This window comes from Halyomorpha halys, unplaced genomic scaffold, assembly GCF_000696795.3.
Source record: "Halyomorpha halys isolate HHAL.00 unplaced genomic scaffold, Hhal_1.1 Scaffold55.1, whole genome shotgun sequence".
Taxonomy (NCBI): Eukaryota; Metazoa; Arthropoda; class Insecta; order Hemiptera; family Pentatomidae; genus Halyomorpha; species Halyomorpha halys.
In genome coordinates this window covers 542,130-556,634 of record NW_027105793.1, presented here as the reverse complement: position 1 = coordinate 556,634, position 14,505 = coordinate 542,130, and the positions used below count along the sequence as shown (strand labels likewise).

The following is a 14,505-nucleotide window of genomic DNA, read 5'->3' as shown; positions in this document are numbered from 1 at the left end:
AACACTTAAAACATTATTTAGTATTAAATATTAAAACCTAAATGTATAACTAATAATTACACTAAAAATGATAAAATTCAAAAGTCACTTAGAAGTGTGATGTTCATAACATGCTATGTTTAAAAACTGCTTTACAATGATTTCATATAATTATTTGTTAATCACAAAGGTGAATAAATATATTTCTGATTGTAAATCCAACCCTAACAGTTTTATATTATATGGATGGTCAAAAAATGCATCCTATTTGCTTAAAATTGGAAATATAATTACAATATTTATGGATGTGTATTTATATATTGTTTTTTTTTTCAGACTAACATTTATCTAACAATTTTTTTGGCGGAAGTTACTGAACCTCACAATCGTTTATCTAACATAGTCATAGATCTTGGAATACCTTTGATTGCTTCTACATAATAATCATCATAGGAAACAAAATGGAAAAAAAGATGAAAGTATATTTTAAAATATTATTCAGAGAGAAAAATGGTTACCAACTATGTTTATAGCAATTGAAAATATTTTTGTATTTATATCTACTTTTTTATTTGTAAATAACTGTATTTGTTGTTGTATATTTATGTAAAGTGCTTTGTATTTAAAAATTAAATTGAAAATTTTACTTTTAACTCTTTCAACATCCTAAAATTTATATTTTATCCTTTGAATTAATAACATTGATAGCTAGGAAACTTTTCAACTTCTCAACTAATCATATTTCATTTTTTGTGTTGGCGTTTATTCTGCCATAAATGCTTGTATAAGCTGTTTTTATAATATTTCCCTCTTTATAACACAATGGTCTCTTATACAAATTATTCACTGTTTCTTTATTATTTCACCATTACCTGTATTCCTGTTCAATGTTAAAATTTTTTGGTTGTTGTTGGCATTTTGTATATAAAATGAGTTTGTTCTTAGTGATTTCCAGTTTAATTGGTTGTTTCTTCTTCCAATACTCTTCCCTACATCCCTATAAATTATATATCATTTTGTTCTTTGCAACAATTAATTAAAAGGAAGCCAATGTTTCCAGAAAAAAAGTGGCAGCACTGCTCTAAAATGATGTCCAAAGTCCACAGACTTGCGAGTTTGACTCTAGTTGCTTTTATGGTTTGTGTTGTTCAGCATCTGGCTCAACTTTGCTATAATTGGCCTTCTATTTAAGCTGGATAGTCAGAGATTTATAAAACATAAAAAAAAAAAATTTTAAATGGTTAATACTCTGTGTTAAACACAAATTTTTCAGGTCATTCAAATGAAAGTTGAGAATCCAATTAAATTAAATGGCCAACAATAACGAAAGAAATCTTCAAAGAAAATGTGTGGCACATTTATTCCTAAAACTACTAAATATTATTATCATAACTATTTGCACAAACATGTATTTGGTAAAAGTCTCGTGAATTATATCTGGGTATTTCTTCTCCATTTAAATATGACTGGTTGGTGAAAAAAATCTCAGTGAAAAATAAAAAAAGAGAAGTCTAATGAATTGTAACTGGATAGTTCTTCTTCATTTAAAGATGGGACTTGGTGAAAAAGATAAATCTGAAGATAATTGTAGAAATCAAAAAGCTCTTATTTGTCAATTTTATTGAATATTTCAACTTATTATGTTATTAAATACAAAACCTCGGAATCCACTTTTTTGTAGGATTTAGAGAATTTTCAAAGGAGTTGTTCATTTTACTTGCTGTGTAAATGAAAAAATAATTTTATTCTATAACTTAAGTCCTCAGAATAACTAGATAGTTCAGACTTAATGATCATTTGTCTAGCAATATATTTTCAAAACTGTATATCCCAATTTTCTCCTATTAATTGATGTTAACAGTAGGTATTTTTGCATCAATATGGTGATATGATTAAAAAATAGGTGTTGTTTAAGTATTTAATGAATGGATTCAAGGACATAGAGTGAAGAGATAAGAGATGTAGGAAGGTCGCTTAGTTTCAACTAAAATTGTTTACAGGTCAAGTAAAATACAGTGAAGTCTCACTTATACGAAACATTCAGTTATGCGAAGAATTTCTCAATCCCCTGCAAACACCCCTTAATTATGTGTATGTTATTATCCATTTATACGAAACTTAGTTATACGAAGGAAAGTTTGGACCCATTTTATTCAGTTCTAAGAATTTTTTTTTTTCGTGGCAAGACAAAGGACGAAAAATACCGTGAAAAACGAAACAGTAAACAACTTTTTTCCGCGAATAACATCCGGTCTCAATGAATCTTTATGTTTATATTCTATTCCCTAATTTATAAGAATAAGCTCGGACGATTCCGATTCAGATGAAGATCCTTTGCCTCTTCCATTCTTGCTGGAGCATTTGAAGATGTAAAACGTTTTATATATGCGAAAGAAATTACCGAGAAGGAATCTAACACCTTGACAGAATGCAAAAGAATGATGTATTCAGCCAAAAGCAACATGAAACAAACATAACACAATTTTTTTGTCAAAAATTAAAAAATTCGGATTAAAGATCAATTAAATTTTTATACAATAAATAATTTTTTTTTTCACTTTCCTTTGTTTTTCTTTCAACTATATACAACATACGTATATGTACCTAATAATTAAGAGAAAAAATTCTCAAAAATATACATACATAATATGTATTGCGTATTCACTTACACGAAATATTCACTTATACGAAGAATTTTTGGTACCCCCTCATATTCGTATAACTGAGACTTCACTGTAATGGATTTGCTTCTGAGCTCAACTCAATAATATACAGAATAATCATAAACTACAGCCTGAATGTACCAATAAAATGCTAGAGTGATCTGATCCACTAATTTTGAGTTAACTTGCTATCTCCTTTGAATAGATCTATAGAGAGAATTTGGTGGTAGAGTTACTACCAGGAATTTAAGGGCAGCAAAAGACACAGCCTGTAATTGAATAGCTTAAAGGAGATCAGATAACTCTTATTTAGTTTTTTATTCTTAGAAATTGTACATCTATAAAAGTTACAAGCTGTATAGAGGTATTAAAATATGAACAAGACATTAACAAAAAATGACATGAGATGATTGGTCGTGTTACGGTAGTAGCGTGGTAACGCGTCTGTCTGCCAACCCAAATGTTGCGAGTTTGAGTTGTCGGCCCTATCCGGGATTTTTCAAGCATATAAATTATACAGTACTCACTCACAGCCTCCCCCTCTCCCCCCCCCCCCTGGGTGAGGCCCGTTAGGCAATGGGTGGCACTCACAAAAATAGGCATGGAAGTGTCGAACCCACCCTCTGAAAACCGCGTCATGAAACGCGCGATGTATTTCCTAAGTACATCGCGCGAGGCCTTAGACCTCCACGGTCTGTCAGCCAATAATAATAATAATCTAATGCACCTTATCGAGAATGAGCAGCGAAATTTTTGTCATTTTTTTTTCTCAGCCCACATTTAACCCAAAACAAGTTCTTCTAGGCCGCTTCAAGTCAAATAAAATGCCACTTTCTATAGTTCAAAGTTCCAATTGACATACGCTTTTGCTTTGCCACATCAACTCTTGTATCTCTTCTCTAGACGCCATATTCGTCAAATTATTAGTGGTACTATGCACCGTAAATTTTCTTTTTTTATCAGAAAATCACTATCAGAGTAACTTTGCGGTTCGTTGAATATTGGAAACAGATAACAGCTTGTTAAAAAGTATACTTTGCAAAAGCTCATTTTTTTAATCTGTTCTCCACAGTGCCTGGGCTTTAAGCATAATGAAAAATTAAAATTCACTTTATAGCGACATACTATGTCCTGGTCTATATTATAACTACTACTTGCGCGAACCACTATGGGCAGACATAAAACGCCCTACCAGCTTATACGTTAACTATGATCATCAGAAAAACGTCGTATATTGAAATATGTTTCTTTCTTTTAAATACTTCAGTTTTACCGAGCTGTGAACCAGACAAACATCATTCAGTAACCAGACAACATTATATAGTCATCAGCCCATCGTGTATTGATAAATGTATTATGGGTTGTAATTACTTCAATTGTATGAATGCAATAACCATGTCATATATTATAATATTCTTATAAGTATTATTAGAATCAATAAAGATTACAATATAATCTTCTGATCCATTAAAAGCTAACGTCTTATATGTAGCAAATCTCTTTTAAGCCTAGAATTATGATTAATATGAAATTGATAAACCAAATTGTGAATATCCCTTTTAGGGATTCTCCTCCTCAGGAGGCTGTTGCGGCCAATAACCAATTATGTAACACATGGTCGCTATTATGTTACAAAAAAGAAGATCTACTCTCTGTTTATATTTAAACTGCAAATGTACAAATGACACCTTAGGGTCACATTGTGTCTATACGCTGGCTCAGATGTACTTATCTCTCGTAGCAGTCTTAGTAGCCACCAGTCTGGCCTTCTTGTTATAGAAAATAAGTTTTATTATTTTGGTTTGTCAATAAAACGGTAGATAGCGACACTGCTCTGGCCTAGGATAGCATGGCGTCCTTTTGGGCTAGAATAGGGACACGATATCGAATAAAAAGTATCGATACTTAGTATCGGAAAAGTATCAAAAGAAAAGTATCGATACTTCAAAGTATCGTTCTTAAAAGTATCGATACTTTGAAGTATCGGTATCGGCGTATCGCATTCTCTCCCGCCAAAAATAAAAATATGTCTATCGAATTGGAATCGAAATTTTCCCAATTTTCCCGCCAAAAATTGTATACGGAATTAAAACATTGGTAGATTTTGAGTAAAACAAACAAGCTAAAAATTATTTTGACTTTATTGTACAGTGAGTCTCAAAAGTTTTAATGGACTTAAATATTTCCTAATTTATCATAAATTGCTTAAAATCTCATCCAAAACGTAATATACTTGAAACATAAATACAATAATATACTTAAAACATAATTATGTAAAAACAAAATAATGGTGTAAAAAGTTACTACATACATATAATTATTATTACAAAAAACACACGAAAAACAAGAAAACAGCTACTATTTAAATTCAGAGAACCACTCGTCTTCATCAAGCGACCCTAAAAATAGCAATTTTGTCAAACGATTAGCACTTAGCCTATTGCGCTTTTGACACACTGTAGCACCAGCTTTGGAAAACAGTCGTTCCGCTGGCACTGAGGTTGCCACTATTGTTAAATAGCGGCAAGCCTCTTCATACAAGCCCGGATAAACTGTCTTCATATCTTCCCATTCTTTTAAAGGGTCGTAGCTTAATGGGCAAACTGGAGCACTTAGGTACGACGTTACCTCATCAGGTACAGATACAGTGGACTGTTTTGATTTCTTTTTTTCCTTGTGGCCATGGACCAATACCTTGTGGTAGCTCCAGAGACCAAAATTTTCCACTGTACCTGTTTGGTTGTCCCCTTCAGAATCGCTTGAAGATGAAGAGAAGTGGCGGGTGTTTTCGCAAATATTTGCTCTGATTTAGCTTACAGCATTAGCTACAGCAACCGGGTCTTTAAGATGGATGCTTTTAAAGCGGGGATCTAGAATTGTGGAAACACTTAAAGATTTAACATGTTCTATTTTTCCAAAACGCTTTTCCAGTTGCTGCATCAAATACAGCTTAATAGCGTTAATATTTTCAGACCCAAAGGAAATATTATGGTAACGGTTAATAACACAATTAACCATGGGGATGACTTTTGATATGGTAATGTAGAGCTCCCCAGAAGCTTCCCTCGTCATATGCTCTAGAGGCTGCATTAAGCTCATGATATCTTTTACCAACTGGAGCTCTAATGCTGTCGGCATTGGTGGAGCATGTGGCTTCTCAAGCAGAATTTCGTTAAGCATTCTGGAGAGCTCCACAAAACGTTCCAGCATATAGAAAGTGGAATTCCAGCGGGTTTTTACGTCTAAAATTATCTTTTTGACTTTATCCTCTGGAATTCCACCCTCCTCTATCTGTTTCCTCCTAATTTCGTCCGTAATATTTACACTATTTTTGACAAATTTTACAACTTCTCTTACTTTTTCCACAATGACTGAAGCTTCTGGGTGCTTTAACACACTTTCAGCCACTAGGTTAAGGGTATGGGCAAAGCAAGGTATATGTTTTCCCTTACCGAAAACAATATTGACAGCTGCCACGATGTTGGCACCGTTGTCTGTGATAACTGCTACTATTTTTTTCTTATTTATACCCCAGTCATCAAGAATTTTCACTAATTGATCTCCAAGATATTCCCCGGTATGTTGTTCGGACAAGGGTTTCACAGCAATATTTACTGTGTTCAACCTTAGTGACTGAATGAAATGGACTGTAACACCCAAGAAGCTTCTGCAGGTCATTGTGTTAGTCCACACATCACAAGTTATAGAGAAGTACGGAATCGTTTGAAACTTTTCTTTGTATAGGCAGTGAAGGGCTGAATATTTTTCATTCAGGCGAGCTTTCAAGGTGTCAACGCTGGGTAGTGTGTATAGAGGAGCCAATTCTTTGGTCAACTTTTTAAACCCCCGACCTTTCACTATATCGAATGGGCGTTGATCCGCACAAATAAAATAAAGCAGACAATTTGTGATGGCGCCATGTTTAGATCCACCAGCTGAAATCAAAATAGAAAAATGTTTAAAACTGACCAAACGTGAAACGATCAACAATACAACAAAGGAAGAGGTTTCTAACCTGTATATGAAGACGTCTTTTGAAAAGCAGATAACAGCGAAGACGAAGTAGTGCTTTTGGTGGTGCTGGACTGTTGGCTGGGCCTAGAAGTTGAGGCCGTTGACGTTGACGCCTCACAATCAGAAGACTATAACAGGAGTTAATACAAATTTATAAATTATTACCTACCTACTTTTTTAATTAACACATTTAAAAAATAAAAGTATTAAAAAAATACCTTTTGGTGACCGTGGGTATGTGTCTTCAAGTGCTTGGTCAGATTTGAAGTGTTGCCACTCGTTTGGACGGTCTTGAAACACTCCTTACACCGAGCAGTTTTTTTGTCTATTTTCATAAAAAACTGCCAGACCTTGCTTTTAGGTGGTGTCATCGTTCGAGTCAACACAAATAAACACACAAGACACAAATAAACAAATCACCCGTAAAAAAAACTGTAACTTTACAAGGAGGTTTAACGTTTAAGGCAGTAAGGCTTGGCTTGGAATTTGGATTGATCATTGAGGGCGAAGGGCTTGTATTGGCCAAGCAAAATGGCCAACCAGCAACCTAAACAGCCAATGGCAATAGGCAACGCAGTGTTCTCAACCTTGAACCACGGTTCGCACCATTACTTATAAATTTCCCTGCAGGCTAAAATTTCTCCTCTCCTAATTTCTTACAATTCCTTATTTATTTTATTTTAATTTTCCAACCGATACTAAGGAGCGATACTACCCAAAAGGTATCGATACCCACAAAGTATCGGTAACAAATGTATCGAGTACAATTTTTACTGGTATCGAAAGAAAAGTCTCGATACTTCGATAGTATCGAAGTATCGTTCGTGTCCCTAGGCTAGAACAGTCAGTCGTGGCGTCTATTGGTGATACTCGTTGTATTTATTTATAACCCTACCTGAATTCCTCAACACATATCCGTCATCTAAAACACTTTTCGTGACGGCGGGCGGACAACCAACGTTGGCTCATCCTCCATGAGGACAAGGCGAACTGCTTACCTCATCTTCCACCAGGACAAGAACAACCTACCCACAGTGGAGGCACCATCAATCACCCACGGTGATGTAAAGACGTTTTTTTTCCTTTTCTTTGCCCTTGATTTGCATTTTTGTAATAGTTATAAGTTTAGTTAATTCTTCTTTTTTTGTCTAGTTTGTAGGTTTTGTGACATTATTCAAAATATAACATTAATAAAATCGACATTGCATTTCTCTTATTTTCATTACTCTTTACGGTTGGGCTGGTAAAAGTTCTTTTTGAATCTCTACCCGCCGTAACAGGAGGCAGTGAGTGATGACGTACATTAGTGGATCAGTACATTCTAATGCAATTATTAAATTTTATTATTATAATATAAATTATTAAAATTGCATCTCTTTAATTGGTGCCAGGATTATTAGCAAAAATATTATAAAAATAAGAACATCTAAAATATATTCCATCGATGAGTACTATGACATATGAGGGACAGCTGTAGCAGCGTGGTAACGCGCCAGTCTACTAATCCACAGGTTGTCGGATCGAATCCTGGTCCCACCCGGGGTTTTTTTCAAGCACAAAATAGTGCAAAACTCCCTGACAACCTCCTCCGGGCATATGTGAGGCCCGTTAGCCAATGGGGGGTTGTACTCACAAAAAATAGGCGTGAGAGTGACGAAAACCCACCCTGCGAAAAAAACATGTCAAGAAACGCGCTATGTACTTCCGAATACCGGGAATATAACATCCTAATATTGGGAAGTATATCGCTCGAGAACTTATGCCTCCATGGTCTCTTGGCCATAGAATAATAATAATAATATATAGAGAAAAAAAAGTTGAACAAGAAAGTAAATTTATTTTTAAAGCATTGTTAAAGCAATGTTTCTTAGCAACATTAAAATTATACTTCACTAATTTAAACTAGAATGGTATTCGTGTCGTGATTTGGGGTTCTTAAAGGCTTTGGGCTAATATTATATACATAGAGAAATCGGATAGTCCTTTAACCTTAACTAACGGAATATCGACTAGGTATGGATGATACATGAATACTACTATTGCATTATTATATTTAGTACTAGGTAGACGAAGTGATTTTTCGCAACTCCTTTTACAAAAAGAAATTAAAATATATAGGTTGCAATAGTCTTATCTGTGTTATTTTTTGTGTTTACTTTTTTATAAACTCAACAAAAACCAACAAAGTAGCGTTTTGAAATGCCTTTCTATCCCACTCCCAAATCCTCACAGTCATTGGCATTTTTAATTAATGTGCTTGCTAAGATCCACAATTTGTCTGCCGCGCTTACAGACAAAATTACTACAAAATCATAAAATATATTTGAATTGACATGAATTATTACAATTACGAGCAAATGAGCACAATTTATAAAAATATATTAGTTAGTGGAATTCCCTGGTCAAACCATTATCGAAGTGGCTGTGTATAATAAATCTTTGCACTAATTAAAGAGGTGAGGTACACAACATCAGAAAGCTTCGACAATGCATGCTCAGTATGTGCGGTAAGCTGGATAGGAGGTGAATTGAATGAATTAATGATGAGTTTTATTGGTATTCGCCGTAAATCGTCACAGGATAGCAACTCCACTCCGTAAGGTATCCGCTTATGGTTATGAAGATGAGCCCTGCAGGTATTCGCTGTAGGTCCTTGAAGATTGGAAACTCCACTCCATAAGGTACTCACTTGCGGTCGTGAAGGGGTACCAGTCCTATAGGTATTTGCTGTCCTTAAGAAAGTATAAGAAAGAGGGGAAATTCATAGAAAGCAGATTGAAGTAATATAGCTTTATACGTTTCCAAAAATACAGTTAGAATGTTCTGACCCACCATGTATAGTATTACTCACTTCCAGCTAAGGAAGTGAGTCTCTAAAAGGGATATTTATATCTTGGGTGGTCAAATTTGTAATAGCCATACTTCAAGGCTTAAAAACACCATCGAGATATTAGCATGTTTAATTAACGTGCAAGACATTAGCTTCTTGTCGATCAAAAGATTCTATTGTAATCTTAATTGATCCAAATAATACATTTATGAATACTACATATATAACATGTTTATTACATTTGTACAATTAAAGTATTTAGATGAAATAATACATATATCAATACAACATGTTTGTCTGAGGACTTTATTATGCTGTCTTGTGACTGTATGATGTTTGTCTGGTTTACGGCCCTGTAAAATTGAAATATTTTCCCAAATTTGTTTTATTGTGAGGGCTACCTTCTTTGACAATTTTCAGTAAATTCATCCTGTTTACCTCAACTTATCATAGATGATAAGAAAAAAACAGTTGAGGAAAATTCCAATTTCAGCACTTATCTTGACTTAACTTAGATATTTCTTAATATATTTATTTAGAGGCATTTGCCCAGCGGTGTGGCACTTAATCGGCAATTAATAAATATGATAAAGTATTTAAAAAAATAATAGTGAACCTATTACTGATAGAATACACCTTTTCTTTCATGTAGATTCACCATTCTTTAACTGATATTTATGTCGGAAAGCCGGAAATGGTACCAATCTCTTCATTTACATGCAAAATGATTTTGCACGAATTTTCTACATGTGCTTTAAGAGGGGCTAGTTGTAGAGGATAAAAACCTCTATTGCCATCTTTCACACCCAATCGGAAATTTTCACTTCGAAACCACTATCGGAAGGAATTTAGATCAATGTGGGGTTTCACAAGCAGTGCTACGTTGAATGTGGAAGTTGTGCCAATTGACTTATATCCTATTTTCGGAACAATTACATTTCGCAAAAAAAAAAAATAATTCGAACTGAGAAATTACTTTACTTATGAACTGGTCCTTTGGATGGAAACAAAATGATAAGAAAATCACACAAATCGGTTCATTGCCTGTTTGAACCGAATGGCTCTTCATCAGACATCTGAAATGCTCTCTCAGGGATTAATGACGAATTCATACTTCACGGGATTTGGTACCGATTTTCTTCAGCCCTTAATAAATACTTAAAATATGCCAAAAAATACTTCGGGAAGCGACCAGTCATAGTATTTGATGGCTATCCAAAAGATCCTATGAAGAGTACTACATCTGCAGAAAGCCTTTGAAGGAACAAATTTATCGCAGCCAAAGTGGAATTTAATAAAACCATGTTTCTGATAATCCTTGATGATACATTTCTGTTGAATGAAGGGAACAAAAAATGTTTGGTCTCAATGCTAATTTAAAGATTTTCAGATGACAAGATCGTTGTCTTTAAGCTGCAGAGATTGCTGACACGTCCATTGTCAGAAAGGCTAAACAAAATTTCTGAATATGTGATTGTGGATGTACGGAAAAGACGGAAATTTTCAGTTAATTATGAATGCATAAACTCCTAACAGTGGTCTGATGTTTTTCGTAAAACCTGGAACAGGAAAATCAGAGACCGTCTCCTATCTCGTTTTATTTAAATCTTATTATTTGTTAAATAATAAATACAAATTTATGATGTAAGTATTTAAATACTTTGGTTTAATTAAATTTATTTATAGGTCTAAATTAATACTTTATTTAACTAAATTCCCAGCTTTGTTTAAAACTGATTCCGCATTCCACTAACATTCTAACAGAAATTATCATCTATATTAATGAATTGCTTGGACTAATTAATGATGGTTTTAAATAGATTCCTAAGATCAACTACTAATAGTAGTCACAGTTATAGTAGTATCGACTACTTTTTCAATTTTGTTATAAATATCTGGCCATTATTTTTTCGTTCCCTACCATATAATATTATTTTATATACATTTTTTTCAAGTATCTAGTGATATTTATAGATAATTAATTTTTATTGTGAACAATTTAATTATTGTTTAACGTTTTCAGAGCTTTCCGAATAAATTATTCACTATTAGGAGGAGAGAAATTGTTATTATAAAACAATGAATAATTCTTCCTCAGACGAGGAACAAGATAATCCTCAAAGGTCAAAGAAATGGTGAGTAGTATGTAATGAATTTATTACTTCTAAGTTGACATCACGTAAAATTAATCAATCTGAAGAATATATAATCTCCAATTAAATAAATGAACGTCAATATTCAAAACAAGTAATACACGATAAATCTTTCCAAAAAGAAAATTGATAAAAACATTTTTCTATCTTCACTTAATTTTCATTATTTTGGAAATTTGATTAGTATTTATTGGTTATTCGTAGTTGTGATTTATTATGTTATTTATATAGGTGTGATTTTGTTCAAGATTTTATTTACTTCAGTTGTTTTGTTATTTGCAATTATTTTACTCAGTAATCTGCCTATGTTTATTTATGATGTGTATATATACGAGGGTGGTCTGAAAAGTTTCCGAGCTAACAGAAATACAAGACATGTTTTCTGATTTTTTTATTTTTATTTTTCAACACAGTCTCCTTGTAACTCTACACACTTCTCCCAACGATGCTCCCATCTCTGTAACCCGTCCAAAAAGTACTCGGTGTTTTTCTCTGCAAAATAATTGTTCACGAAGGTGATTGCCTCTTCATTTGACGAAAATCTCTGTTTGTAGATGAAGGAATAAAAAGAAGTAGCTTGGGGCTAGGATCTGGTGAGTAAGGCGGATGGTCGAGTAGTTCAAACCGTAATTCGTGGATTTTCGCCATGGCAACCGCTGAGGTATGAGACGGTGCGTTATCTTGGTGAAACCGAATTTTCTTTTTCTGCAAATGTGGCCGTTTTTCCGCAAATTCTTCCTTCAGCTTAATAATAAATAATGATGCTTAGTATGCTTCTGTAATGTTTTTTTAAGATAGTTGATTAAAATTACTCCATGACTATCCAAAAAAACAGTCGTCATCACTTTTCCAGCCGAGAAAACAGTTTTTGCTTTTTTTGGAACCGGTTTCCCCTTTACAGTCCACTGTTTGGACTGTATTTTTGTTTGGGCGTATAATGGTGAACACATCTTTGGTCTTACATGAGCTAACGCGGCGCCCAACGTGCGGACAAACACGTTATTTTGACATGTTCATAACCTTTGCTATGTCTCTCACCTTAATTCCGTGGTCATCTAGCACCATTTGGTGAACTTTAGTGATGTTTTCGACGAAAGTTGCAGTTTTTTGACGTCCCGAACGTACATCGTCTCCCAAGCTTTTACGACTACGTTCAAATTCAGCTCCCTAAAATTTTACTGTTGTTAATGATGGTGCAGAGTCCCAATACATAAAATCCAACTCAAAAAATAGGCATATTGCCTTTCAAAACCAAATATTAAATGACTGCACGATACTCGATTTTGTCCATTTTAACAAAAACACTCACATCAACTCACTCAAACGACTGTTACATAAACACAGCGCGTCCAAAATGGCTGAAACTTTGGTGGGTAACTCTCAACAGATGAACAACGAAATTCACTTTCTTTTATTAACGTGTGCTTCCGTCTCCACGTTGTGGTCGGAAACTTTTTAGACCACACTCGTAATTTTATTTTCTTCCGTTTTAATTTAAACTTAATTATTTTATTGCATATTTATTACTATTATTATTCATTTACTTTTTATTTTTAGTTAATATGTATATATGGTAAGACTGTGTATTTACATCCCTAATACCTATTGCTCTTCAGTATGGCAGAATGTATTGTTTCAATGAAAGTTTTTTTTTTTAATAATTTATTTACTGTTATTTACAACTGTATACACATATATACAACAAATAAATTTGCTGTAGGTGACATAGTAACATGATACAAACATGTGGAGAATCTACCCACTGATAGAACTCCAATTCAATTCCTAGAGGAGAAGATCTCGAGGCCATCTTCTTTTCAGACGCCTAGGAGGATTATTAGGTAATGAAGGAGAAGCCAGGTTAGAAACAAGTGGATTTGGGTGGTTGAGATGTTTATCTTGGAAGGAATGGTATCTGGTTCTGGTCAAATCGGCGGCATATGGAACATTGAGGTCCTGATGGATGACTAGATTTGACAAAGTAAGGGATATTAAGGATTTTGGACTGTAAGGATTGGATTCGGGAGGAATTTGATGGTTTAGTGGAGCCTCAAAGCTCAAGTCCATATGTCCAGATTGGCCTTATAATAGTCATGTAGATCAGTCTTTTGTAATGGATTGGCAATTTAGACCGTTTGTCTAGTAAATGTTGTAATAGTCCCAATCGACGAGCAGTTTCTTGTCTTTTTAGTCTTGTATGAGGATTCCATGTCAGTCGTTTGTCGAGATGTAGTCCTAAGTAACGGATCTGTTCGACAGGAATAAGTGGGGTATTATTAAAGGATACTGTAGGGCAAGAGGTCATGGGTTTACGACGAAGGGTAAATGTGATTTGGTGGGATTTATTGCAATTAATTTTAATCCTCCAGTTTTGATGCTGAAAGCTTTGTATAAGAATGATGTTATACGATATTCGTTTTTATTGAGTGGGGGAGGGGAAAATTCTAATATTTCCACACAATTTTCTCTAATTACTGTAGGTCTGGGGTGTATTTCCTGAAATCAGCTATTTTCCTAAGCATATTTTGGAAAATTTATCTCTCTAGATAGCGTTTATAAGCAATTTTGAATACCAAAGAGTTCAGTAATGTATGGTCACAATTTCCGCAGTTTAAAGCGATCACTAAACAATCAAATTCCTCCCGAATCCAATCCTTACAGTCCAAAATCCTTAATGCCCCTTACTTTGTCACAAATCAAGTCATCCATCAGGACCTCAATGTTCCATATGTTGCCGATTTGGCCAAACCAGATACCATCCCTTCCATGAAAAACTTCTCAACCACCCAAATCCACTTGTTTCTAACCTGGATTCTCCTTCATTACCTAATAATCCTCCTAGGCGTCTGAAAAGAAGATGGCCTCG

At 34.2% G+C, this 14,505-nt stretch overlaps 3 protein-coding genes across 3 annotated transcripts in view; 2 read left to right on the top strand and 1 right to left on the bottom strand.

Moving 5' to 3' along the window:
* LOC106692402 (mucosa-associated lymphoid tissue lymphoma translocation protein 1) overlaps positions 1 to 615 on the top strand; it is a gene marked incomplete in the record, with an annotated part of 33,030 nt that extends 32,415 nt beyond the window's left edge. The window contains 1 exon segment of the mRNA XM_067053520.1: positions 316 to 615. Within this exon segment, the coding sequence (XP_066909621.1) occupies positions 316 to 420 (105 nt within the window).
* Positions 616 to 4,765: 4,150 nt separating this feature from the next.
* LOC106692406 (E3 SUMO-protein ligase ZBED1) lies at positions 4,766 to 7,462 on the bottom strand. Its single transcript, XM_014438343.3, has 3 exons — positions 6,875 to 7,462; positions 6,658 to 6,784; positions 4,766 to 6,577 (listed from the first exon to the last, which is right to left on the bottom strand). The coding sequence occupies exons 1-3, from the start codon at positions 7,025 to 7,027 to the stop codon at positions 5,451 to 5,453; spliced, it is 1,407 nt and encodes a 468-aa protein (XP_014293829.3). The 5' UTR covers positions 7,028 to 7,462; the 3' UTR covers positions 4,766 to 5,450.
* Positions 7,463 to 8,579: 1,117 nt separating this feature from the next.
* Positions 8,580 to 14,505, top strand: part of LOC106692397 (uncharacterized) — a 17,862-nt gene continuing 11,936 nt past the window's right edge. Inside the window, exons 1-2 of the mRNA XM_014438331.2 lie at positions 8,580 to 8,669; positions 11,510 to 11,621. Of these exons, the coding sequence (XP_014293817.1) occupies positions 11,566 to 11,621 (56 nt within the window). The 5' untranslated portion in view covers positions 8,580 to 8,669; positions 11,510 to 11,565. The remainder of the gene's footprint in view (positions 8,670 to 11,509; positions 11,622 to 14,505) is intronic.

Coding starts and splice junctions, on each gene's coding strand:
- LOC106692406 (XM_014438343.3), bottom strand. CDS start 7,027: ATGACACCACCTAAAAGCAAGGTCTGGCAGTTTTTTATGAAAATAGAC. Junction 6,785..6,874: donor ATACCCACGGTCACCAAAAG/GTATTTTTTTAA, acceptor CTCCTGTTATAG/TCTTCTGATTGTGAGGCGTC. Junction 6,578..6,657: donor AAAGACGTCTTCATATACAG/GTTAGAAACCTC, acceptor TTTTGATTTCAG/CTGGTGGATCTAAACATGGC.